This window comes from Gymnogyps californianus, chromosome 2, assembly GCF_018139145.2.
Source record: "Gymnogyps californianus isolate 813 chromosome 2, ASM1813914v2, whole genome shotgun sequence".
Classification (NCBI taxonomy): domain Eukaryota; kingdom Metazoa; phylum Chordata; class Aves; order Accipitriformes; family Cathartidae; genus Gymnogyps; species Gymnogyps californianus.
Window position 1 is genome coordinate 504,012 of NC_059472.1, and position 26,863 is coordinate 530,874.

General features: G+C 41.7%; 1 protein-coding gene across 1 annotated transcript; it reads right to left on the reverse strand.

Moving 5' to 3' along the window:
• Positions 1-166: 166 nt before the first annotated feature.
• On the reverse strand, positions 167-26,659 carry MAPK15 (mitogen-activated protein kinase 15). Its single transcript, XM_050915786.1, has 13 exons — positions 26,443-26,659; positions 21,070-21,168; positions 20,591-20,620; positions 17,813-17,903; positions 17,135-17,265; positions 16,814-16,977; positions 15,750-15,889; positions 14,317-14,374; positions 9,128-9,265; positions 8,763-8,868; positions 4,318-4,618; positions 3,704-3,855; positions 167-672 (listed from the first exon to the last, which is right to left on the reverse strand). Exons 1-13 carry the CDS (start codon positions 26,509-26,511, stop codon positions 466-468), a joined length of 1,686 nt encoding a protein of 561 aa, XP_050771743.1. The 5' UTR covers positions 26,512-26,659; the 3' UTR covers positions 167-465.
• Positions 26,660-26,863: the final 204 nt, after the last annotated feature.

Consider the following 26,863-nt stretch of genomic DNA (forward strand, 5'->3'; position numbering starts at 1 on the left):
CGTGTATTGATACTGGAGATTGCCCCAACCCAGGTGCAGGACCTTGCACTCGGCCTTGTTGAACCTCATGAGGTTCACACTGGCCCTGAATATGTCTAAACACCCTGAATAGTCTGAATATGTCTAAATACATTCAAGTATCAGAATATTGCAGTTTTCTGTAATTTTTTGCAATAATTCAAATGAGGAATATGAACTGACAGTATTCATTGTTCTCATGGTATGGGAGCAAATAGTGCTGTGCCCTTGTCTGGTAAGACTGGAAGGCAAAGGGATTAGATTCTCTTTCCTGTTGGTTTGTCCGGAGGAAAGTAGTACATTGTTCTATGCAATGAATAAAGCATTTCCCTTCAGCTGGGGTAACTGTCAAATGCCCATTATATTTTGCTCTCACTTGCTGTTACTGGCTCAGTTAGGGGACTGATGAGATGAACTGTACTTCACCTGGTTAGAACACTTCCATATTCACTGCTGATGTTGTTGGGAGGACTTTGATATTGGAAGACTCTGCAGTGCAGATTTACATATGGTTCCGTAGGCCTGTGAGTAACTGCCCATTGATGCTTTCGGATCACCAGCAGCTCCCATATTTGCAGTAATTTGGAACATCTTTTTACTGGACTTCAGAAGGGGACGAACATCTTTGCTGTGCAACTGAGTATTTCTTGGATTCTGTACGAGAAAGAAAAGCCAAGATAGTTAGTAACTTGTAATCAGCTTTCTAAAATACAAATAAGGAGCACAGATTTTGCTTCAGCTGAGGAGTAGGACAGACCATGAATGTTATATGAATAATAAACAAAACAGACTGTTTTGTAAGATCAAGAATAGAATGGTGAGAGTGATGTGAGGGAGAAGGGCTTAAGAATGGGTGTATCAAGAAGGAGCTAGTGGCACTGGAGCAAGATACAACAAACTAATCCTGCACTGGAGCAAAAGTCCAAAGGCCTGTTTGGCTAGTATCTTGTTTTCAACAGTAGTGAATGCTTTAAATATATGTACAAAAGACAGATCATCATTCCCCAGTATATCCTCCTGGCTTCTGCCAGTCAAATGGCTTGGTGACTTTCTGAGTTGGAAGCTGCCTATGGACACTGTGTTTATCAGCCCCTGTGGGGAAAAGTTATTAATACGTTACAATACATAATACATTACATTTGAATCCACAGTTCAAGAGGAGAGCTGTTTCACTGCAGCTTATGCTTTGTGAACCTCTATAGTTAACTGAAAGGCAAGAGTTTCCAGTCACTATGGTGGCATTGGCTGCTGTCACCCCAGCCATTATAGGAGTCTTTCCTGGCCAGATGGCTGAGAACAAGAGTTTCATGAGCCTGATAGGATATTGAAAATGAATGCAGACTGAATGCAGAGCAAACTGGAATGTCAGAACTTTTCAGCTCCTGCTGAGGCTGAATGAGAAAGATAGAAAAGTTAACATGCACTTAACATAAGATCAGCTACAATGCTGATGACCTTCTACCACAGTATCCTGTCTCTGACACTAGTCAGTATTAGCCTCTCAGGGAGCAAATATAAAGCACAGGGCATGTGTAGGGTGATCTTCTCCCTATTATGCTCTTCCAGTAACAGAACGTTGGTCACAATTATCTAAAGATTCTTCAGAATGCATTGTTCATATGTACACCTGCACTTGCAGCAATCTCCACAATCTCATATTGTGGAATAAATGGTTCTACGCTTGCTCCACACTTATGGAATAAATGATTCCTCTCACTCTCGAAACATTTTGAATGGGATTCAAAAGCAGAGGGGATGAAAGATGGGTTGCAAGTGTGCATGTGGACATACTTGGAAGTTGCTGGCAATCATGCCTCCTTTTAGAAGTTATTCATATGTATTTTCATATGAATCACAACAGTAAGAAGAGATCCAGTAGGAACAAGCTTGACTCTTAACAGTGTCTGCAGCTTGTTTCTAGCTTGAAATGGTTCAGATCATTCAGAGCTGTGTTCAAAGAAATAATTTGCTTTAAGGTAAATGTGATATTGCATGCTGACACAAAGCAGGTGAACCCACCCAACTCATCTTTGATAGTGGTGTCTGTCAGAAGTCCCTTCACACAGCTGTGCTCAGCATACATTTTGAATGGTTTGGAGCTCCAGCACATAGACACTCAAGTATTCTTTTGTGGGGATGTGAGAAAGTCCCATGACAAACAACTCAATCTTTAGTGTCACAAAAAAGGTGATCTGTGGTGCCTCCTTCCATATTCTTCCCCTGCCATAAGCTTCCTCTGATCATCTTGTGTTGGCTAGACTTTCCTTGAGCTAGTCAGCAGACAACTAGCTCAGGAAAAAGAAAAAGCAGGGGCAAGGAGGTCATTTAAGAACCCAGTGAAGATAAGAACTTTTACAAGGAAGCGTGGCCAAGAACAGGGAAGAGGGAGGAGCCGAGAGGACAGGACTGAAACCTTCACTGTTCAGCAACAGCAATCCATTAGGTTGATTCCAGAGGTAGTGCGAATTCTCCAGCTAAGTTTGGAATATCCAACAGTCTCAATCTGGTTAAAAAAGAATTTGCTACCTACACACTTTGGACAGGACAAGCCATCATTGAAGATAATGATCTGTGATTCTCAAAGTCAAAGGGAGTTTTTGGTGCTGCTGACAATCTGAAAAATGCGATAATATGAAATGGTGTTCAAATCCTCACTTGTCTGAAGTGATAGAATTGAAAGTAGAATGGAGTCCAAAATTAGCCTGTCCTCTAGAAAAAGGGCAGTGGAAAAGAAGTCATATATCTCAGCACATCTCAAAAGACATTGCATTAAAAACTCAAGATGGGAAAAAGAAGCAGAGGCAGAGAGACTGCAGAGATATTTTTACTTTTCTTTTTGATTACAGTTAGCTGACATATATGATCCATTACAATTAATCTTTGTGAAAAAAATACTGCTAATGAGGCAGAGACCTAGATTTACAAAAGGGCTGTGTTACTGCATGTTCTCTGAAGTACCTAATTCCTGTACTTAAATTCAACAGTCATTCACAGAACTCCTGCATAAACCTATAGGCACCAAAATACTCTTGCTGCTCAAGTCACAGGTGATAGGGTTTTTTGAAAGACTGTGGTTAGACTTAAAACTCCAGGAGAAAGTTAGTGTTTATAAACCCAGACTAGCTGAAGATCAGCATTACATATGCCGGAGATGTAAGGTGCCCTTGGCATTTCCTGGTGATTACTATAGATGGTCTTCCTCTTAACACTCTGCCTCATGCACAGAACTTAACTCAGGGTCGTAAACTTCATTAGCAGACAAAACACCTGAAATGTAGGTATTGCAACACTGAAGACTGCAATATGCAAGTTCCTATATGAGTCTACCCCATATTAGAGGCAAGTTATGTCCAGTTATTTCCCCTACTAGCAGAAACTCTTCAGTTAGCACACTCTTCAGCTCTCTAGTAAAAGGAACATACTCTATACAAGCCCAACTGCCTTATCAAACTAGGTTACTGGTACCATTTGACTGATGCTACATACAAGCAACGGAACTGCAGTGTATATCTTTGTCATAAGTAATTTTAACTGATAAAATTTTATTAATTTAGTCACTCAGAGCAATATGTCTTGATTCTTATTTAAGTATCTTTACAAAGTTGCAAATTAAGATATTTTGTGTCTATATCATTTTGGTCCATGGAAAGTTAAGGGATTTTTTTTTGGTAGGACTGCCACTCACATTATAAAGGTTCTGTGCACTTGTAGGAGGTAGCCGAGCATTTGCATTTGCCCATGTGATTTGCCTGCCCAGTTTCCTATTGTTGGAGATTCTGGCCTGTTGAGAAGGTGGTGCAGAACAGTTCCTGATCACAGCACCAGAATTTGCATTACCTGCAGAAGAAAAAACATGAGAGAAAGTAGGAAAATCATGAGGACACAGAACACACTGACTGAGGCAGGGACAGAATATAAAAACTGAGTCAGCCCCTGCCACCTCACTTCACCTCACAGACAGAACAAAAATATTCAGAATAAAATTAGAATGGAGTAGCAAACAAAACCAGTTCAAAAGGGTATGGGAAAAGATAACAGCAGTAGAGAAGCAAAGAGAAAACAGAAGGGAACACAGAGTCAAGGCTGAGGCAGGAAAGAGCCAAAGAGAATGTCATACACTCAAAACTCATTCAACAGTGTTTTGTTCTTATGTCATTTTCCTCCCACACTTTCACCCTCTCATTTTGCCATGTAAATTCCCCCTATTTCTTTTTCCCCGCTCAATCTCTTTTCTTCTTTCTTCCCCATAATAATGCCTCATTGGTGGATTACATCCCACTGTAGGGGGGTAATACCTACTTTGAACAGCAGTGTGTGTTATGGGGTTGTATATCACATTGATCTTTGATCTCTGACATAAAGTTCTTGCTAAATTTTCACTCCATCTGGATACTTCTGGCTGGACACTAGTTGTAGTTCCAGCATGCACATGCACAGTTTTTAGAAGAGGTGGTGTTGGTTCTCTCTGGCCTTTCCTGGTAGGTAAAGTCACAGAACTGGAATTTGGAAGAAGTGGCCTGGATTCAGACTGACTTAGTTGAATGTTTTCTCTCCGCACTTGCTCCTTTGGATGGCTATTTAATTTCTTTTCAAGGATCATCTACAGAAGGGAGAAGTTGGTTAGACTTAACACAGCTACACAGCACAGCAGAGGAACAAAACATAGAAACAAAGAGAAAGACTTACAAATAACTGCAATTTATTTCACAGGATAGGTAACAAGTATAATTTTAAAATTAATTTAGGGTTGGAAAGAAGGTAGAAATAATATTCTCAGTGGAAAGAAAGAATAGGCTGAAGCATTAAGAAAAAGGATTGGGTGAACAGGCAATTTCAATATATCCCGAGGGAGAACACCACTAAATAAAATGGGCATTAGCCTTGGAAAAGACAGAATCTATATGTCCAAAAGGTTAACACTATGTTGTTTCTTACCATCCCTTTCTGGAACTTTGCAAAGCTGATTTTTTAATAGTCAAAGCAACATTCATTCCGGTTAGTTCATAAGTATTTCTCACCTACCTCTACATGCTATTATCTAGCAACATAATCCTTGCCAAGGTATTGGGTCTTGGTGCAGACAATCTGCTCTCAACTTTCTGTAATCACAGTCGTCCCAATTTTGACACACTATCAGTAAGATTATTCAAAACTTGTTTCTTATATTCTTATGTTCACTTGTTTCTTAACCTTGTCCCTAGATGATCTGTGACCAATCTATTGACATTTAGAATATCTTTTCTACCTGTGCTCAGCATTCACTTTACTAATTCATCTGCTCATGACTCCTAACACAGAGTTTATTAGTTTCCTTCTATTAAAGACCTTAAAAGAAATTTTAAGTAGGTTCAACTTTTTAAATTAAATTTTATTTTTTCTTTCTTCAATTTTAATTGCTGTTAATAGAAGCAATAACACTTTTCCTCTCTCTCTGGGAAGGTGGACACCCTTATCGGTCTTCCTCAGTCTTGGATTTTCTGATCTCTAAGCTTCCTTAGAGCTCTAAGTCTTCTCTCCCCACTATCATTCTTTCCAATGCCTGTTTTACTACATTTACATTCCAACTCCTGCTCTTCTGACCATCTTCCAGTTCCTTTGCCTCATAACATGGCATTTACATAATTTCTTTCACTGTAAAAAGGGAAAAAAAACCCCAAACTAAGCCAAAACCAGTTTCTCCTCCTGAAGGCTTGATTTACTTCCACTTTTGCTGTTCCTCATATTTCACTGTTAGAGCATTCACTCCAGCTATCCTCCCCCTACTGCCTCAACACCACCATCCAGATCAGTTCAGTGTCTCTTATAATTACTTCTGATTTGTGTTTATCTTTGTTCTTCTTTCACTTCTTTAGACATTACTCAAGTGTTCATAGAATCATAGAATGGTTTGGGTTGGAAGGGACCTTTAAAGATCATAGAGTCCAAAATCCCCTGCCTTAGGCAGGGACATCTTTCACTACATCAGGTTGCTCAAAGCCCCATCCAACCTGACCTTGAGCACTTCCAATGATGGGGCATCCACAACTTCTCTGGGCAACCTGTGCCAGTGCATCACCACCCTCATCGTAAAAAATTTCTTCCTCATGTCCAATCTAAACCCACCCTCTTTCAGTTTAAAACCATTGCCCCTTAGTCTCTCTCCGTCCTTCTTATAAACCCCCTTTAAGTATTTAAAGGCTGCAAGAAGGTCTCCCCGGAGCTGTCTCTTCTCCAGGCTGAACAAGCCCAACTCTCTCAGCCTTTCTTCATAAGAGAGGTGTGCCAGCCCTCAGACCATTTTCTTGGCCCTCCTCTGGACCTGCCCTAACAGGTCCATGTCTTTCTTGTACTGGGGACCCCAGAGCTGGACGCAGTGCTCCAGGTGGGGTCTCATGAGAACGGAGTAGAGGGGGAGAATCCCCTCCCTCGACCTGCTGGCCACACTGCTTTTGTTGCAGCCCAGGATACACTTGACTTTCTGGGCTGTGAGTGCACGTTGCCGGCTCATATCCAAGTTTTCATCCACCAGTACCCCGAAGTCCTTCTCTGCAGGGCTGCTCTCAATCCCTTCATCCCCCAGCGTGTATTGATACTGGAGATTGCCCCAACCCAGGTGCAGGACCTTGCACTCGGCCTTGTTGAACCTCATGAGGTTCACACTGGCCCACTCCTCAAGCTTATCCAGGTCCCTCTGAATGGCATCCCATCCCTCAGGCGTGTCAACCGCACCACTCAGCTTGGCATCATCTGCAAATCTGCTGAGGGTGCACTCGATCCCATGTCTACAAGGAAAGTGCAGCTTTTTATTTTCCTTTTGATTTTATTGCATATACCAAATGGCATCAAAAGTACTATCCTTCCTATTCCCTGTACAACTAAAGATGTTGCATCAGCTTTTTTTAATTTATTTGCTTGATTATTGCACCATTTCCTGATTTTTCAAGTACTACTATTTCCCCACGTTAATGCATTCAAAATATGGCTCCTAAAACATCACTGTCCTTCATTATTAGCACATCAGCTACACTGATCCTTCACTTGCTTTTCCTCCTCTGTTAGTTAATTATTCTGAAATCTGATAGTTCTGTGTATGTGATGCAGCATGCGATGGCACTTGACTATGCTCCAGCAAAAAACTTCAGTCTGTTAGGTTATGTGATAACAGCTTATCTGCCACAGAGCTCAGAAAGACAATGGCAGGAGGGGGAGCCCAAATAATACTCTGCCCAGCTACTCCCTGGCCCATTCACAGAAGCCATCAGCCCATCAAAGGCCCATCTGCACAGGCTGAGGATCACAAGGATGCACTATGGCAGGTGGGAACCCAAATCAAGGGCTTCTCAGCACCTTGTCTGGGGCCCTGCCAGGGCTGTCCCAGCAAAGCCATCGGCCCCATTGTCCAGGCATGAAACTCATCACAATGAGTCATCAGGATTTCTCTGGATCACCTTTTGGACTAAGGGTGGCAGTGGATGGGGGGGGTGGGAGGGTGGAGGTTGCTCCCTAGGGGTTGGACACATTATGGGATGCAGGGGGAAGCCATTTGGGATCATACAGGACTCATTATGGGATGTTTAGGGTAGGAACCAAAAGCAGGAAAAGAGAGGGGTTTAGGTGATTTGGGGAGGAACGAGTGTGGGAAATAGGGGGTAAGACGTATAAAAATGGCCAGTTGCATGTAAATAGCTGGCTGGTCAATAAGCTTGTCTGGCCATGCCCTATGCAGTTTGCTCTATCTTCTTATTAAATTCCTTTCTTTTTCCTGGAAGAGAGGCTGTCTATTCTGTCTGCATGTGTGTGTATGCAGGTGTGAGTGCCAGCAACTGGAGTCAGATCACAGGTCAGAGGGCCTGTGTGTCCATGGTGCCAGCAACTGAAGAGAGTGCAAGTGTGCAAGTGAGCATGTGATTGCTAGCAAAGACCAAGTGGCCTGGGAGCAAGGGGGTGACTGGGTCTCTAGGGGCCAGCTCTGGGTGTGAGGGCACCTGTGTATCTCTAGGGGTGAGAACACTGGGGGCGGGGGGAGCGGAGACTGGCTAAGGGACCTGGAAAGACCTGGCCAGCTGTTTGTCTGCATGGTCTGTACCAGTAACTGGAGTAGGGCTGCAGCCTTGAGGGCTTGTATATCCAAGTGCCAGCAGCTGAGGAGACTGGGATCCAGGGGCCAGCTACTGAGCAGACGGAGTGTCTGAGACCAGCTGCTGCAGGGATCCACCTTGTACATGTGTATATGTTTTCTCATGAGTGGACTTCCATCTTGCTTGGCCAGAGAAGGGAGCAGGATGAGGCTGTTGGTGCTGTCTATGTTTGTGTGAGTGCTTTGAGTGCCTGTTTGTGATCCATGTGGCCAGCCATGTATATATGTATATACGTAGTGTGTATGTGTTTTCTGTGTGCATGTGCCTACTGACAATACATGTTCAGCCTTGCTACTGGCTGGACCTGGGGACATGGAGTGGCAGCAGCCTTGCCTCTCTTGGACTGTTGGATCCAGCATAATATATTTTCCTCTAACACAGTCTTTCTCAGACATCATGCTTTACAGACTTTTCTTTTCCCAGTGTGAATCTAGATTTAAAGACCTCTCAAAAAATTATGACAGTATGGAACTGACTGATAAGAAACACCAAGATGTAACTGTAAGCATGTATGGAAAGCCTAGGGGAACGCAAATAGAAGGAAATGACAGAATTCATTAAGTGCGTGCAAGAAGGGCAGGTTACCTGAAGGATTAGGATTTTGCAAAATAGGATAAGAGAAAGTACCTCATATAACTTATTTCGATATTCTGCCACAGACAGCTGGATATCATCACCTAAAGGAAGAATCACATCATAATCCAGAGAGGGCTCCCTGGCGGGACAGTGAAACCTAAGAAGATGATAACACATAATGTAATTCACTAAAACTAAAAACAGTACCACAGATTAATATAATGTTAAAAAGGGTTGTTAAAAAGGATTGTTAAATCATCTAGTGTGACCTCTAGTGTAAATAGGGTTAGAGAAAATTAAGAATTAGCTTTGTCTTTTTTTTTCCTATCATGCATATAAAGAAAACTTGTGCCAAGAGCAGGTCTATAACATCTCAGAAGACATTAGGGGAAACTGCACATTGATATTACTCTCACCTTTTCACATAAGGATGCTGCAGAGCCTCCTCTGCTGTGAGTCGTTTATCAGGGTTAAATACTAAAAGTTTCTTCAGAAGATCCAAGGCAGACAATGGAGTAGACGATGGTAAAATCTCCTCAAATGTTACTCGCTGCCTAGAAGTCAGAAAACAATGACATAAGCTCCCAGTGTCTAATTCACAGTGAAGGCATGAATTACAGTTCTGGGAATCACATCAAGGTGACACCTGACTCCAGACTTCACTCACAAATAGTGTGTCATAACCCTGCAACACTCTAAAGTATAGGCCTGTGAGTACGGTAGTCTTTTGTCTCTTTGATTAGGTTTGAATGCCTCCCTCCTAGCACTAGGAACCTACATGAAGTGCCTAACTTGCAAGTCTAGTCTTTCTCTTGTTTCAGTGGAAAGAGTGAGAGATACCAGACAGTATCAGACACAGGGGAATAACAAGTCCTCTGGACACTGAGTAGTTCTTTTGTTCTTTTGACAATGCAGGAAGCCCAAACTCCTAACTTGGATGTTTCAGTTGAACTGTTAAAGATCCCATGAATCCAGCCCTTAGACCACAGAAATATATTTCTGTATAATTTGCAATGAGAAGATGAAATTTAAAAATCTGTTTTTGCATTTTGAAATCCTAAAGATAATTATTAACATAATGAACATGAGAATATCTAATACATTTGAAAAATCAGTTTTAAAACATGATTCTTACTCATATTTTAAATAATTTTGTTACTCCATGACAACATTCTTTTAGTTTAGAAAAATGATCCATCACTGAACATAGCATTTGGACTGAGTAGCTCAGAAAGAATCTTTTCAGTTTTGAAGATTAAGATTTCACTTGCTCTTTTACCTAGCTGGAGCCATCTATCAGAACTTAGCCACTCAACTTTCACATATTTTGGGGAAAAAAAAAAAGAAGATAACATCCAAAGAGTAGGGCTGTCAAATAAAAGTGCATTTCAGCCAGGAATGAATGGAGAGTTCCAATTGCTATCTTTCGCTACTCAGAGAAGGGTTATAGAGATGAGAGAGCTCTTCTCAGAGGTGCTGTGGTGGGTTGACCCTGGCTAGCAGCTAAGCCCCCCCCCCCCCCTTGCTCACTCCCCCCACTGCTGCTGCTCTTTGACATGCAGCAACCCTACAACAGAAGGATTCGCTAAGAGGCTGGGCAAGCTAGACAGCTGTTTAATCCTCTGTGTATCCATGGCAGCTACACCAAAAGCCCACTGGTACCCTTTTGGGTCCCTGAAGTAGCCTCTCCTGATGTAGTCCATGCCAAGGATGCACAGAGCCTCCAAGTCAGTCACAATAGGATGCTTTTGCCACTTATTGCTTGTTAGAGTCACTTCAGCCTCCAACAGAGATAACTGTTGGGATCATCCTGTCACTCCAGAAATCCAAGTGGGTTCTGTCCTCTTGTATCCTGATGGCATTAGGGTCACTGTGCACTGGTGTCCAGCAGAGCCTTATACTCCTGTGGGTCCAATGGGCCAGACTATTGAATCCATACAGTCCAATAAACCCGATTATGCCTTTCCTCTGCCTGGCTGGAGGCATGGCCCCTCTGTTCCTGGTCAGAGCGTTCACTACCTGACTCCTGTAATTGCAAACCAGGATCAGAAGTAGGATCAGTCCTTCCACTGTCTTTGAGGAATTGCTCAACAGCAACTGGAGCAGTCATCTTTCTGAATGGACCCTTTTTGGCTGCTGTTTCTCCTTGCAATTCACATACACATGTTTCTAGGCTTGAGACAGATGCACCGTCCCACTTCCTCATGTCCTCCCCATTGTCGTGCAGATAGAACCACAGGGTGGCATGCACAGTTCCCTTTCCTTTGAACAGAGAAAGGCTGACTCCATGTGACACTCTTGATAGCTAAGATGCCGACCTGTATGGGTGAGGAGGAAAACATACTCTCTTGGAATTTGCTGGAACTTTTGGGACAGTTTTTCTACAGCTGAGACACAGGATCATAGGGTTGGGGAGGCAGAGAGATTCTCTTCGTATTGCCAGAGCTGGCCAGCCAGTCTGTCCACAATTGGTGCCCCAATGTCTGTACAATTATTGTCAGGGTGCTGACATACAATGTTGGTGTGCTCTGTACAAACTTTTGACCATGTGCACTGGACTTCACCCAGATCTATGGAGCCCTGGTTATTGCCCAGGTTGCTGTAGATCACCTCCACCACCAATTCCCTAATACTGGATATCTCCCTCAGTGGTGGTCCACTTGCCTCAGTAGTTTACAAGATCTTCCTTGAGGGGATACCTTGCCTTCACACTCGACAGAAGTCACCTCCAGAAGCTGCAGATTGTTGCCCCTCTTCCAATCCCTTCTTCAGTTCCCCAGTCCTTAGCAAGAGATCCCAGTTGCTGGACTTTCTTACCCTCTAATTCCTGACTCAGCACTGGCCCCAGTATCCTAGCATCAGAGCAACCAGGTGATAATTTGCTCACCTAGATGACAGCTGTAATCTTTCCACATATCTTGCAGCTTGTTCAGGGATAGGGACTGGGTGGTTTCTGCACTCATGCATGATTTCTGTCTCTTCCCGCTCTTGTTCTTGTGGCTGCTCGGCTGCAGAACAGGCTGCCTCTTCTGATTCTTCCTCCTGCTCCCTCTTAGAAGCTTCTTCCTCCCTTACAAACCAAGTTGACTTCCTCTTCCATTGTTTAGGAGCAACTGTTATCGTCGAGGGTTGGGTCTCTGACTTAGCCACAGTGTCCATTTGTATGTCCTCAGATCCAGAGACCCTTTCACCCCGCTGAGGTAGACGTAGGCCAGGCCCCAGCACAGTGTGAGAAGTTGTATCTCTTTGGCATAGACAAGGCATCCTTTCTTCAAGTGTTTTTTCACTTCAACAGGATGCCACCCTTGTTCAGGTGTGAAGTCCCTCACCACTGGACATGAAAATTGCTCTAGGTACCTGCCCAAATTCTCCTACGCAATTTGTGACCCATGACCCGACTACCTCAGGGCACATCCCTGTGTGGCATTCACAAATAGTCGGTTATCCTTAGGAAAAGCCAGAATCAGATTCTTGACATATACCAATATGAGCATCCTAGTTACCCAAGGATGTTCAAGAAACTGAAGAGCTGTTGTAACAAGGCAGAAAAAAAACCATCTGCCCCAGGAGAGAGGAAGGGGAAGGTGCCATTCTTCATTTCCTCCACAAATTGGCTCTTGGATGAGAAGACGAGAAATTGTTAATTGTCTCCAGGAGATGGTTACCAAAGTACTGGGACAGAACCAATGCAGGGCCTAAATACCAGATTAGGCTCAAGGCCAGTGCTTTTATCATAACTCTCCCAGGCAAAACACAAAAAAGTGCTAAACAGCACAGCAAACTGCAAAAGCTGAAAGCAGCCATTAACAAGCCCTCAAATTTGATGTACAGCAAGAGAGGGAGCGTGCCATGGAGCAGGTAAAGGAACAAATAAACCAGTGTCGAGAACAAATACATCAATATTATGACCAGCAACAGCTAAACAGGTGTAACTACTATAAATTCCTGTCTAGTACACTCCAATCAAATCTATTGTGATGTCGAACCCCTCTGGCCTCATGTTGGACGCCAAAAAGAACTCTGGTGGGTTGACCCTGGCTGACAGCTAAGACTCCATCCAGTCACTCACTCTCTCCCCCTCAGCGGGACAGGGGAGAGAACTGGAAGGGCAAAAGCAAGAAAACCTCATGGGTCAAGATAAAGACAGTTCACTAAGTGGAGGGGGAAAAAAAGGGAAAAATAGGGGGAAAAAGAAAACAACCAAGTTGTGCAAAAGCAATCACTTAACATCAGCAGACTGATACTCAGCCAGTGTCTGAGCAACAGCTACTTTGGAGAAATTCCTCCCCACCCTTTTTATTGCTGAGCATGACACTATATTGTATGGAATATCTCTTTGGTCAGAAGGGTCAGCTGTTCCAGCTGTGTCCCCTCCCAGTCTCTTGCCAACCCTTAGCCTACTTGCTGTGGGGGGAGAGTGAGAAACAGAGATGGCCTTGATGGCTGCTGTGCAAGCATTGTTAAGCAACAGCTGAAACACTGCTGTGTTATCAACACTGTTTTGGTCACAAATATAAAACACATCAGCATATGAGCTGCTATGAAGGAAATTAATTCCATTCCAACCAAACCCAGTACAGGTGCACAGCAAAAGGATGAGAAGCAACATTCACAAGTTGCATCAAGAGAAATTCCTATGGGATACTGTGGCTATCCACTTCCCCCTGACAAGGTCAAACACACATGCTGTGCTGACAGTTGAATCAGCAGGGTCAAAAGGGTCTCAGTTCCTCAACCACCTGGCATAGATTGATACAGAAATCCTGGCATCCCTTAATGAAAGGGAATAATGCTCCAGGATGCCAACTGAAGAAGTCAGCAAAAGTCAGCATGAAAACGCATATGCTGTTCACGTGAACAGCAAGGGACCTGCTAGAGCTTATGGTTTGAGCCACCCTAACCTAAACCTATAAAAACATATCAGTAAACACTCAGAGAACTCATACCACACATAGGCGGGCTATGTGTATTGCAGACTCCCCGATGAGAAGGGATGCCCACTAGTATCATGACAGATACAAGTAGAGAATACTTAGAGACCAGTGAGTAATTTGCTATGGCTGTAAGATAGTGTAAGAGCATTAAGTTTACTAACGTTTACTAATTAGGTATGTAATAAATGCAGAATTATGTGGTAGTCTGTGTACATAACTGGAGGATCCAAAAGAACCATGACAGATATAAGGAAAAAAAAAAAATTTTTTAAAAAAAATCACAGTGAGAGTCGTTAAGCAGCTGGAATGAGGCTGTCAGCCTGAATAAATTCAGGCTTTCCATGTGTGAACCAATGACATCAGATACCCAAATGACTCAGGATAGGAAAATATTCTAATTTTGAGGAAGTACACATGACAATAGCTTGGAATGTAGGCCCAGCCTCATTTTGTTTTGTTATTCCCAGATTATGTCATTGGTCTTCTCATCTTTTTTTTTTTTTTTTTTTTTTTTTAAACTTTACATCCCTTCCCTAGAGGCAGGTGAATCTGCAGAGAGCAGAAATCATTTCCACTGGTGAACACTGGAAGGTGAACTTCAGGGGAACTTTTTGTCAATGTCATACAGCAGATTGTTGACTTCTGAGACACATCGAACATACAAGGCTTACCGGGAACTCATGCGGTTAATAACTGAGGCCCTGTAATCTGATTGTATAGCCAAAATATCTGCAATAATGAAAAGATACTGTTAATGCCAAGATTAGGATTACCAGAGCTACACAGTTTATGAAGGAAAGCAAATATTTGATATTAACATAGGAAATTATCCTAATAAAACTCAATGGGAGATCTTATGGAAGGGGGATGGAATATTTACTTACAAATTTTCTAAGCTGATTTTCTCAATTCCTATTCATTCTATCATAGATTTCATAAACTTGCACTTCTATACCCACATATGCAGAAGCACCAAGATATCTGAGGCCAAATGATCTGGCCAGGATCACTTGTGTGGGACACAGAGAACAAGGGATACCAGCTATTGACTTCCTCATCACATCCACTGGGGTTCTTTTTGATTGGTGATGATGAACTGTTTTCTGAACATATCTGTCATACTGTCAAAGAGTCAACAGTTGCTATGGAACGTTTTTTTGCTTCAGAATCTTGCTTCTTTGGTCCCCATAAATACTAGGCTCATAGGTTGGTTTTCCTTGTTTGCAATAATGTTTTGAACAAGTGTCTGTTTTCGCTTGTTTCGCTAAAAGAAAAAGAAATTGTGCCTGTAATATGCGGCACCCTTGCAGCCATTGTCCTGTGGTAAGGATACAAGACTTCCTGCTAATGAGTCATTTGTCCTGTGGTCTTGTCTTAGAGTGCAGACCTTCTGGTTATGATATTATCAACACATTCCTCAATTGTATTGCTGAGAATGGAATAGCATTTTTTGTTATTAGTGCTGGCTATTCTTCTAACTCCTTTTTTGGTGTTTTCACACACACATTTCCATTCATATTTCATTCACAGCAACCAAATCTCTAATAAAAACTATAAATAACTTTAAGCTTGAATGGAATTCTCCAAAACTGCAATGTCCTTAAACTGAAGGTAGTTATTTTTCTAAAAACTATTTGCTAGCTCAGTTAGAACATACCAACGTGTTGTAAAAGTTTATAAAGTGTATGGGCTGTTAGACTGGAACTCATAGAAGACAATCATCATCATCATCACAATAATAATAATTCCTTTTGGATTTAACATATATTTACTCCAGCTTTCACTTCTGTGTTTAGATTTCCAGACCAAAAAGTCCAATCTACCTTTACTATGCAAATCCCACTGAAGTATGATACTCAGTTTTAAACTGTTATCCTCTTATAAGTCTCAAAAATGTTTTGAAGGCCTGGTTCTTGTTTCTCATCTAATCAAGTATGGGCTTATTTCCCTCTAACACTAACATTTCATAATTAAGTCTTTAATTTCCTTGGAAAGATGTTAGAACGACTTACAAGAGATACCTTCTTCCCTGATCCAGCTGGGCTGCTTTCTTTCACTCTTTTAATCTCTTCTCTAAATACCTTTCCCCGTAGAAGAGTCCTACCTTCTGGGGAAGGGGCAGGAATGACCCTCAAGATCTGCTCTATTTGATTCACTGTTGATGTTCCAGGAAAAAGAGGTTTCCCAAGTAGCAGCTCTCCCAGAATACAGCCAATGCTCCACATGTCTACACCTTTAGTGTAACTACAGATAAGAATAGAACAGAGTTAGGACTAAATCAAGCAAATATTTTTCTGTACGTGGTATTCACATCATCTACATTAGCTTATTTTGCTAGAAAAACAAGCTTGATGACTCCTTGAACACGAATGTTCACAGGTTTTAACTATAAAGTGAATGAGATTCGGGAATCATGAAACTGGCAAGCATAAAACAGATTTATCCTACTAGAAGTCTATTCTAGGAAACCATAAAAGGAAATATATTAAAGGTAAATGCCAGGACAAGGTAATAGATACTTTTCATATGACCAACAGTGAAGATACAAGTTGTTGTTTGGAAACAAGTGAATTTTCAGTGCATAATATATCTATAAAGTAGTCACAATTACTTAAGCAAAGTAAATGCCAAACAATGGGTAAATGACAGTTTGCAAAACATCCACATTTCAAATTTGGGATACTAACCCAACCTATATTTATTTTCTTTTCTGATCAATAAGATTTTATATATTTAAGTTACAAAAAGGACTAAGCCTGACTAACAGACAGCTGATTTAACATTTGATTACATAATATTTTCTGAAGGTCTATCAAAAAACGCTCCTTAAATTTGGAAAAGAGGACTAAGGTACTCAACCAAATTTTGTAAAGATGCAGATTTAAGGGGAGAAAGAATAAGTCTAGTGGGAGAAAGGATGACAAACAGATGAGCTGAGCATGTATGTAAATGGACAATCTAAGAAGCCAGGAAGGAAATATACATGTAATAAGAGATTTTTATGTTGCAGAACTGAAGTTTAAATGCATATTGAGAAAATGGACTGCTGACATGACATTGCATCTGGTGACATCTAAAATGAAAACATTTAAGACTTTTAGACAATAAATTTTCCCAGTGGTGAAGACATTATAGAATTCCATCCCTTCGCTCACATTAAGCAGTTACCTCCGAGAGGAAAGTAAGATCTCAGGGGCTCGGTACCAGCGTGTTGCCACGTATTCCGTTAGAGCAGGGTTGCCTTGGTCCTCATTCATCTGACATAAAGAACGGGCCAGCCCAAAATCACAAAGTTTAACAAAGCAGTCTGCATCCAGCAAGATATTTGAAGGCTGAATTGAACAAAGGAAAATTAATAAGCTTTTAACTCTTTGAATGGCAGAAGATTATTATCGAGGTTCTTTTATGACTCTCATTCTTTTCATACTTTTCCATTTAGTGTTTAACAGAAAACTTGAGTGAAGGATAAAGACTATGACTGAAATATACCTTCTGATCTCTGTGAATAACATTTCCTGAGTGGATGAATTTAGTTGCCTTCAGGAGTTGGTAGAGAATGTAAGACTTGTGGATATCTTTCAGCAAATTCCCCTTCTTAATCACAGCATGTAAATCTGTCTCTGTAATATATTCCATCAGTAATATATTTACATCAGTAAAGGATTACCAAGTTGTGAATGTAAGTTCCTCAAAGCAAGGCCAGAATAGCCCATCGTCCAAACTTTAATCTTTCAAGAGCATCCTCAACAGAAGTTAACACTGTAAGTACTAATAGTACTGCAATCTCTCTGTATGATCAGTTTGACTTGCAGCTCATGCTACAGTTACTGTCCTATTATTGCATACTTTTGTTACAATAAAATTGCACAGTCTCTTCCATATGCAACTCTTCTGTTTCTACAAGCCTTCTAATTTGTCGCTCACTGCCATTTTTCCTTCATCTCAACCAGCCAGTTCTCATATAATTATTACTCCCTTTAAAGTTTCACTGCTATTCCCATCTAATCACAACTGATATATACAAAACCCCCTGTACTGTTCCTACTTATATGTCTTTCTTACATGAATATTCATGTAAATCATCAACACACTACTACCAAAGTAGGAAACAAAGATAACTCATAAGAGAGGCTGTATTTAAATGGCTGGTGCAACGCTAAGTCTCACCCATGGACTCAAAGATGAGGTAGATGTCCTTGTCGTTCTGAGCTCGGATAACATCAAGCAGCTTGATGATATTTGGATGTTCTCCAAATTCCTGCAGAGGGAAGAGACCCAACTGTCAAAATGAAGTGTTTTGCTTGTGAATCATAAAAAAGGACAATAATCTATTTCATTTTCTATTATTGTCTAGAACAAACATTAACATGCTATTTCCTTCATTATGCTTCTACTGAAATAAATTTAAAAAAAAGATTTAAGCTTGCTCCACAGTATGAAACCAGCCAGTTAATCTAAAAAAAAAAAAAAAAAAAATCACTGTTGTCTGAGACATTAGTTCCAAAAATCCCTCTATACCATTTCTGAATAAAATCCAGTCAACTTTATGCACCTCATATTTCCTGCTGAACGCAAAGAATTACTGTGGCGGTGAAAATACAATAAAGTTGCCATCAACATTCATAATTAAAAAACCCAACCAACTAGAAAATGTCTATTTGAGGGTAGGCTGAAACACTCTAGAGGCTGCATTGATTGAACTGACTGTAATGGGAGATCAGTCAGCATACAAAGAGATACCTAAATACAGATATCTTAAACTAGAGGTGAATTCTATCCTCACATTTGCAAACTGACAATACCGTCAAGATCATTTACTTCATCCTCAGTCTTAACAACTTTTATTTCCTATAGCTAACACTTCTGCGCAGCTAGAGATACTGTGAACACTTCACAATATGCCAACATTTTCATGAGCTACCCTGAGTATAAAATTATAAATAGCTGCACCATAAAACTTATGCTTGTATCTAAAATACATAAATGAATTTTTTGTTATTTGAACCAATAATATAGACTGTTTATCTATTTCCTGCATTTCTATTTATAACTGCACAAAGGCAGTTATAAACAGTATAAAAAAATCATAATATTAAGCTATCTCCAGTACAGTCTTACAACACCATCATCTTCCTAGACTCTGAGACCACGACAAAAATTGGTTATAATGTACAACATCTAGAAAAATCCACAAACCAACACACTCACCTGCAGCAACCCATGAAAATACACTTACAAAGCAGTAACATATAGCCTGGCAATCAAATACCCTTGCATTTATTCTGAGGACATTATTCAGAATACCCATCCAAATAAGCTAAAGGAAGTTTTTACCCAAAAGGGGTATTTTTACAGAGATGCAGATCAGTCTTGACAGTGTTACTTGAGTACTGTTTAAGAACTTACTTCACACTGAAGGAAAACCCCATTGTCTCACACTGTCTTGCCCTGGAACTGATAATGGAAAGTTATGAAAAAGTTTCAATCTATACTAAAAAAAATCCTACCCTGAAAAAAATCTTGTCAGAGCCAGTCCTACTTATCTTTGTTTAAAGAACAATGCTCTCACTAATTACCAAAAATGACATTCTAAAATGTGGCCCAAAATGCACCAAATAATAGATCTACAACTATACTGAACAATAAACATAAAACCTGCAAGCAGCATAATGATCAGCATACTACGTATCACCCAGAAGAGAATTATCCAAATGCCCAGATTCTACATCAACACTGCTCAATTACAATAAACTTCATCCAGTCCATCAAATGCCCTTATGATAAACATACAGTTTAAACTAAGCAATCATTATACACAGGAAGGAATTTGCACAGACAAGCAAATTAAGACAAACATCCAGTTACCAATGAAAGAATATTTCTTACATCTTTCCCTTTTTGATCTCTCGGTCCTGAACCTCAAGAAAGAGCTATAAAATACCTTCAAAAATAGGAGGGGGAAACTAAAATTCTTAAGTCTATTGAGCACCAAAAGTCCTGAAACTAAGGGCTTAATGGCACATTAACCTCCCTCCCCCAGAATGACTCATTCTTTCCTTCAGGAAAAATATCCTTCTTTTTCTTCTCCCAACTCCTCCTCCACCCATCTACTCCAGAAGCACTATACTTTCAGAGATGACCTAACTTACAGGTAATTAACTTCTAAGGAATTGTTCTCATATGTTTTTAGCTCTTAAGTTTGTGGCTTCTATTTCAGGCTTAAAGAATGATTAAAACGTAAAAAACCTCATCTCTTTCCTACTTAAACTTGACAGTCTTAGGAAATAGCTCCTCCTATGAGCCCTGCTTTGCTTGTGTCCTTAGAAAATCATAGTTACAACAACATTATCACTATTCAAAAACATTGATGTTTCTACATGGTAAGTCTTCGGAGGAATGGACAGATAATTTTAATGCCACTGCCACTGATAAGGTAATTAGGTGTAGTGTGTGGTCAATTATATCAAAACAAGAGCAGCCTTAAGTAATTCCATACACAACTTCCCTTTTAGTTTTGCTTTGATTGTTTCAAGCGGTCAAGTTGCTTCCTACATGATGGAGGAAAAAAATTTTGGCATGTAAATCTCTTCCACACCCCAGTCCCACCTCTGAATCATGGCATTTAAAATTTAAGAAAAACACTTTCTGTCCACAAAGAAGTAAGAAGTGACAGAAAGTGCAAGTCAATATGGTGATCCTAGAGTAGACATACTGCTAAAAATGGTGAAAGAACAGGGCATGTCTCAAAGAAAAAATAAGACCAACTCTCCATTTCATTCAGGAGTTTTTGCCCAGTCATGGAAAGACTGCCAAAATGGTGCAGAAAAGAAATTAATAGAGTTGTCAACACTGATCATTGCATTTTGAAAAAGAATGGGAAGAAAATATGTGAACAACATCAGAGATAATTAAAAATCAGAGAGGAGGGGGAAAAATGGACATTACCTGCAGGAACATAATCTCTCGAAATGTTCTCTAGAAATAAACAAAAAAAGTTTATTATCACCTCAACAGAATGACAGAACAGAGTACAGACTTCCAATGAGAGGGTTAAATCCATTCCAATCTCTAAAGCAGAGGAAACCCTTATATGGTAGACAGGCTAGGAAAAACCCAGTTGCTCACTAGAGAGTCACAAGTGTGCTCTCTGTGCTTAGACACTATAGCGTAACAACAGAAGGGAGAATCAAATTGTGCATGCCTATGAGACACTTTTTCCTCAGAGACATCAAACAGTATTTTGCAGATGCCATGATACACAAAGCTTGACATTTATTGCTCCTTTTTATCCTAATATAACTGTAGACTGTATTATTACATGCATAATTGTCAAATAACTAACATCTTTCAGAGACATAAATCCTGAAAATATCTATGAACACCCATCAGATCTTTCAGGACATGTTAGAACAATGATTTCTCACCTGAGCATCTGTTCTGTTCCTGAAAGCATCAAAAATCTTTTTAACAGCAACTATTTCTCCTGTCCTGCGATCGATTGCTTTCCATACAATGCCATAAGCCTAGGGAGAAAAAAGGACAGATGAGCAGTGTACTATGACATAAGGTATCTCCTGTTGCTTTCCGTCAGAGCTCCAGACCTTCTGTCAATCTGGGTCATGTGTGATTGGAATGCCACAGGAGAGTGCTGTTTGGGGGTCTTTAAAGGAGCCATTACATCGGTCATCCCGATTCCGATAACCATAATTGGGATAACCCCAGCAGGTACACATGTCCCTAATGAACGTTCTCAGTTCTGGAATATACCAAGTTTCAAGTGGGTCGCCTGCTCCTGTAGAGCAATTTAATACTCGGGAACAGTTCAACAGGGGTTCTCCTGTCGTGTCCTGGGTGATGCTCCTACGTCGTCGACTGCCCCAACATAGGATTTCCCCAGTTGGGAGTTCAGCTCGGTTATGCATACAGGTTTCAGCATTAACCTCCCACTGGACGGTGGTCCCATCAGGGAGGTCAGAAGTGGAAGACGAAGGACTGTTGGGGTTAAATAGCTGTTTTAAAGACCAGGCCCATTCATACCTAGTATGGTTAACAGGGTGAATTTCCCCTGGTTTTTCAGGGATTTGTATACACCAATCTACATCCCAACGCACATTATATTCATGTTCAAAATAACCACTTCCAGAGGGGGAATCCCACCACGGTACTATGGTACAAGGAACAGAAACAGAAGTGACATTATTTGCGTCCGTATCCGAATTTTCATTTAAAGATCGATAACAAGTTTGGTTCCACAAATTTTCCCAAGTAGAATTGTCCGGGAGTTGATACAAAGCCCTTGAGTATTCGACCCATGTCCCGTTATTTCTCCACGGTTGTCCCTCCTTCTGTTCAAGAAAAGGGGATTCAATCATTCCCCATGTGATGTTTCTCCCTGTTCGGTTAAGACCTTTTAACTCGTTTTCCAATATTTTTGTAAGATTTAGACTAATCACTGTAAATTTGAATCCCTCTGCTGCCGAACCGGCGAGGGCAACACATATACCCTGGTCCGTCTGATTCCAAATATGCATAAACCCTTGTATCAACTCCCAAGCCAAATTGGGGGATTCACCCCATGATCCCATTACCCCAATAGTGATGGAGAAGAAACAGGTTTTCCAATCCATCTTTCCTTAGTACAATACAAAAATATTCCAAACAAAAATCAAACAAACAATACAAATAATAATCTATGCTGCGGTTGTGAACATGGGTCCCACGACGGTTTGTCCACAACCTGCAATGTACAAAACAGAGAGTAATCAAAGAACGAGATTAAATACAACCGTCCTTTTAATCACTCTCTACTCCGTATCATTAAAAAAAAAAGAATGGTTAAAAAGAGGGAACAATCCATCGGGTATGGATTTGATGGTCTTTTCCATGGGCATCTGTGGCTACCCATGCATAGGTATTGATGGGAGTCTTCAGGGTCAAGGGTACCTGTCCCACAGTGGGTAAATCCACCAAAACGGGCTGTCCGGGATAGCGGAGTGGGTTTGTTGGATCTTTGTCCTCTCTCTTCCCAGGTAAAATAGATGGGGGTTTGGGACAAAATGCCGTGAGTCAGGGGCAACCGTTAATTCCCCAAGGGCTGTTAACCTTAGTTACTGCATCGGATATCCATTGCGCCCATGCGGGGTCTTGAGGCCTCAAGGCTCGTTTTAGGAGCCCATTAGTGCGTTCCACAATACCATTTGCCTGAGGGTAATACGGAGTATGAAAAACCCACTGTATTCCTTCATTCCGTGCCCACTCTTGGACCACCCCAGCAGTAAAGTGGCTCCCATTGTCCGATTGAATTGATTTGGATTTAGGCAGGCAACTAAACCACAATTTTAGACCTTTTACTGTATTATCCTCTGTTGCTTGCCAGACTGCCTCTGCTTGGGTCAGTCCCAAAATCACCTCAACCCCTACCAACACATATTGTTTCCCCTCTGAGGGTCAGAAAGGACCAATATAATGTACCTGCCAGGTGTCCCACAGCCCCTTACTGTCCCTCAAATGTAGGGCTTGATCCTTGAGAGGGTTGGCCTTCTATGGCCACCCCTGCCAAGCGGGCCAGCAAGTCTACCTGATTGTTCAAAAGGTGAGCTGGATGATCTCCTGTCTGATGTGCAGCGACCCACTCTACTAAAAAAGACTTCTGTTTGGCGATATTTAGGATTTCTTCCCATTTTTCTCACTGCCACACCGGTACCCAATTAACTTCCCAGTGGTTTGGTTCCCAAAATGGGAGCCATTCGGTGCATCCCTTGAACACAGCATATGAATTGGTGTAAATAAATACACCGATACACCCGGGAGGGATTCCAGCTAATACTGGTTCCAAAACCTTCAAAGGTCCTCTTAAAACGATTGGTTGTTGCCGTATGATTTTCTTGGCTTCCTGTAAAGCTAGGCTAACCACAAAGAGGCCCTTCTCCCAAACTGAGTAACGTTTCTCTGCATCTTTAAAACTGCGTGAGTAAAATCCTCTGGGACGAGTCGGACCTTCAGGCCCGCGTTGCCACATAGGTATAGATAGCCCGTGAATCGCAAAACCCCATTTGATATGGAGCAGATCTGTCGGGTATATTGGCCCTAAGTCTCCAGTACAAGAAAGACGTGGACCAGTTAGAGCGAGTCCAGAGGAGGGCCATGAAAATGGCCTGAGGGCTGGAACACTTCTCCTGCAAAGAAAGGCTGAGAGAGTTGGGGTTGTTCAGCCTGGAGAAGAGAAGGCTTCGGGGAGACCTCATTGTGGCCTTTCAATACTTAAAGGGGGCTTATAAGAAAGATGGAGAGACACTTCTTACCAAGGCCTGTAGTGACAGTATCATAGAATCATAGAATCGTTTAGGTTGGAAAAGACCTTTAAGCTCATCGAGTCCAATCATTAACCCAACACTTCCAAGTCCACCACTCAACCACGTCCCTAAGCGCCACATCTACACGTCTTTTAAATACCTCCAGGGATGGTGACTCCACCACTTCCCTGGGCAGCCTGTTCCAATGCTTGACAACCCTTTCGGTGAAGAAATTTTTCCTACTATCCAATCTAAACCTCCCCTGGCGCAACTTGAGGCCGTTTCCTCTCGTCCTGTCGCTCGTTACTTGGGAAAAAAGAAGAGACATCCCAATTGCCAACAGTGTAGTATTTTAGCACTTATCTGAGATACTTATACTCCAGCTGTTTGTACTTCCTGATGCACGGCAAAGGACCTGAACCCATACTCCAGGACCACATGTATTACTGGGAAGTCTGCCTCAATGTCGCTGAGTATTTAAGCATGAAAATCACTCAATATCACATATTGCAGCTGTTTTACTTTGTGTGAGTATTTAAACATTAACTGGGCGTTTCTGAGTGAGAAATGACCCCATTGTGCAGATGTAAGGCATGTCCTAGAATGTGGAAAGTTAAGATTCAAATCTATGACCTAAAAATAAGAAAACTGGATCTGTACCACAAGGGAGACTGAGTAATCACCATTTGCAAGTATCACACAGTCATCCAGAATAGAGAAAACTTGGGTAGAAGTTCCCGTTCCCTTAGTAGACAACAGAGCTTTTATTAAAAAGAAAAAAAAAAGAGAAAAAGAGAGAAGAAAAAAGAGAGAAGAAAAAAGAGAGAAGAAAAAAGAGAGAGAAGAAAAGAGCGAGAGAAGAAGAGAGCGAGAGAAGAAGAGAGCGAGAGAAGAAGAGAGCGAGAGAAGAAGAGAGCGAGAGAAGAAGAGAGCGAGAGAAGAAGAGAGCGAGAGAAGAAGAGAGCGAGAAGAAAAAAGAGAGAACAGAAAAAAGAGTGAGCAGAAAAAAGAGTGAGCAGAAAAAAGAGAAAAAAGAGAAAAGAAAAAAGAGAAAAGAAAAAAGAGAAAAGAAAAAAGAGAAAAGAAAAAGAAAACAGAAAAAAGAGAAAAAAGAAAAAAGATGAAAAAAGAAGAAAAAAGAAAAAAGAAGAAAAAAGAAGAAAGAAGAAAAAAGAAGCTCAAAGAGGGGAAAAAAAAAAAGAACTGTTTGAATTCCCTCACTGTACAGCAACAGCTTATCTCCCTTGCTGCTGCACTTCTCTGCTCTATTTTTTGGACAGTCTTCACCTGTTTCAGGGACTCCAACAGCCTTTTAAGTGCTCAGGTAAGTACATCACCTGTGTACATACACAACACATACAGAACTTTCTGCATACAAGAAGCAGAAAGCATAGGTATTTAGGGTACTGGAACCACTTGAGTTAAGAGCTCGACTAGTAGTTTTGATAACGTCAGTGATGCCTAGATGATGGACCTGAAGCCACTGAAGTCCTTTAAAGACCTGAATGTATGTAGTTATGTTTGTGAAAAAGTCTCCAAATAGAACTCTCGAACAATTTGATTTGATATTTCAGATGAAAGAATAATGTAATTCTGTTCGAAGAACCTAGCATGTTAAAAGAGGTAATATATTACATTCAGTCAAAGGGAGAAAGCTGATAACTAGTAACAAGATGGCAGCAAACCTCAAGTCAGAGACAAACTTAGAATGAAATATAGCCATAAGAAAGATCAGTGTGAATTCAAAAGGAGAAAACCAAAACCTTGTCTTAGAGGATAATGAAGAAAATGAGCCTCTCTCAAGTGCCCCCTTGTAATTGCAGGTGAAATACTTAACTACTAGGATCAACACAACTAAACAATGGCAAAGAGCTGCCAGAATAGAAAAGCAGATAATCAGGAAGGGTTTAGAGACTGCCTGAGGAGAAAGATCTTAGAAATTAACATTGGCTCACATCTAAAAATATGTAATTTTATGGAGAAAAAATTACTTGATGCGGCACAATACTTGAAGTAATGGGGTTACAGTAAATGCAAAAAGATTTGGCAGGCACAAACAGAATACACTTTGAGACTCGGATTCATTTGACTATAAATCAGGTGTACATGCAAGGTCAGTGCTTTGTATGGCGGTTCTCCAGTAAATTACAGGGAAAAAAAACCTGATGGGGAATGTAAAGGTATTTTCAGTTTCACATGCTGCAACATAACACTTACCTTCCTCTGACATTTAGTTGTGAAACAATTGTGAGAAGTCACAGAAAGTTATCAAGCTACGATTTAGGATTTGTTGTTTCTCTCTTAGGCATAATAAGTATTTCAAAGTCCAGTTCTTCTTCAACTGCATAAACTCTCAGACCTCCAGCACTAGACGCGGCTCAGGTCAGCGGCCTGCGGCAGGGACCGGGAGACCGCACACAAAGGCGCCGCCGGGACGGCCCGCAGGGCAGCGCTGGACCCCGCCGCCCGGCTCCCCGAGCTCCCAAGGCCCCCCAGGGCACTCACCCCCTTGCCCAGGCGCCTCTTGATCTCGTACTTCTGGGAGACGAGCGCCTCGACCTCCGGCGCGCTCATGGCGGGCAAGCCGAGGCGCCGGCCGGCGAGCGGACAGGCACTCCACCGCACAGCGCGCTAGGCCGCGCGCGGCGCCCTGCCTGTTGATTTCTGCTGCTATGGAAACAGCCCCGCCGTACAACGCATGCGCCAAGCGGCCCAAGGCGGCGCAGGCGCGCAGCGTGAGGCGAGGCGAGGCGCGGCGCAGATGGCGGCCGCCGGCGCTGTGGGGTTGATTCCCTCTTCCTTCTTTCCCCGCCGGGCGCTGTGCTGCGCGGCCAGAGGTGCTGCTGTGGGCTCGGCCGTGCTTCTGGGCTGAGTGGGCGGCTGCTGGGGGAGCTCCGCGCCGCCGCCGCCGCCGCCGGCGGACGAC